This window comes from Arachis ipaensis, chromosome B09, assembly GCF_000816755.2.
Source record: "Arachis ipaensis cultivar K30076 chromosome B09, Araip1.1, whole genome shotgun sequence".
In the NCBI taxonomy this organism is placed as follows: domain Eukaryota; kingdom Viridiplantae; phylum Streptophyta; class Magnoliopsida; order Fabales; family Fabaceae; genus Arachis; species Arachis ipaensis.
This window is the reverse complement of record NC_029793.2, coordinates 139,529,087-139,529,864: the sequence shown is the minus strand read 5'-3', so window position 1 is coordinate 139,529,864 and position 778 is coordinate 139,529,087. Positions and strand designations below refer to the sequence as shown.

The following is a 778-nucleotide window of genomic DNA, read 5'->3' as shown; positions in this document are numbered from 1 at the left end:
AATCAAAGACTTCAGGCAGTGCCAAAATGTTTTGCATCAATCATGAATTGTACAAGTACGTTACATTTCCTAACACACTCAATAATATACACCATATTTGAGCTTCTCTCCTGACAATGAAAAGAGTAACAGCAATCCTAACACATCTCTTTACAGCATATCTATACTCAAAATTCTCTTCCCAGCTACACAACTCTAAATTCATTATCTTATAATTAGTTTTAATCAGTTGATCTCGTCTAGCTGGAAAAGATTTAACTTTATAGTTAGATATATGAAGAGATAATACAATCATTAATTACAGTGGGCCTCTGATACTGCAGAAACCTCTGCAATTACTATAGATATGATTAATATATCAGTAGCCACTGGCAGAAGCAAAGGAATACTATGCATTAGAATCATGACTACCAATATTGGTTTGCCTGTTTGGGAACTTGTAAACACCAGAATCCGCTATGGACACAGCACCATTCATCTTGCGCGAAGTTTGCTTTCCTCTGAAGACACCCCACAAATAGTACTTTGCTTGCATTCCTATGGAGGGTATATCAAATTAAAAATCTCAAATAAAACTTTTGAAGTTATATAAATGATAATATTGAGATGTCCAAATGAAGGGTTAGAATAAATGAAGCTCACTCCGATGTTGAACTGGGAGGGCGGTAGATGGAAAAATTGTGAGGTCTGCATTTTTAGCAGCCACCTTTATCGCGAGTTCAAGTTGAATGATGTCGTCAACCAGCTTATCAAAGGCTTTTTCGTCTCTGTAGGGATT

The 778-nt window shown here is 36.1% G+C and overlaps 1 protein-coding gene across 1 annotated transcript in view; it reads right to left on the bottom strand.

Moving 5' to 3' along the window:
• Positions 11-778, bottom strand: part of LOC107618837 — a 3,648-nt gene continuing 2,880 nt past the window's right edge. Inside the window, exons 5-6 of the mRNA XM_016321009.2 lie at positions 643-767; positions 11-537 (exon numbers count right to left, since the gene is read on the bottom strand). Coding sequence (XP_016176495.1) covers positions 389-537; positions 643-767 — 274 coding nt within the window. The 3' untranslated portion in view covers positions 11-388. The remainder of the gene's footprint in view (positions 538-642; positions 768-778) is intronic.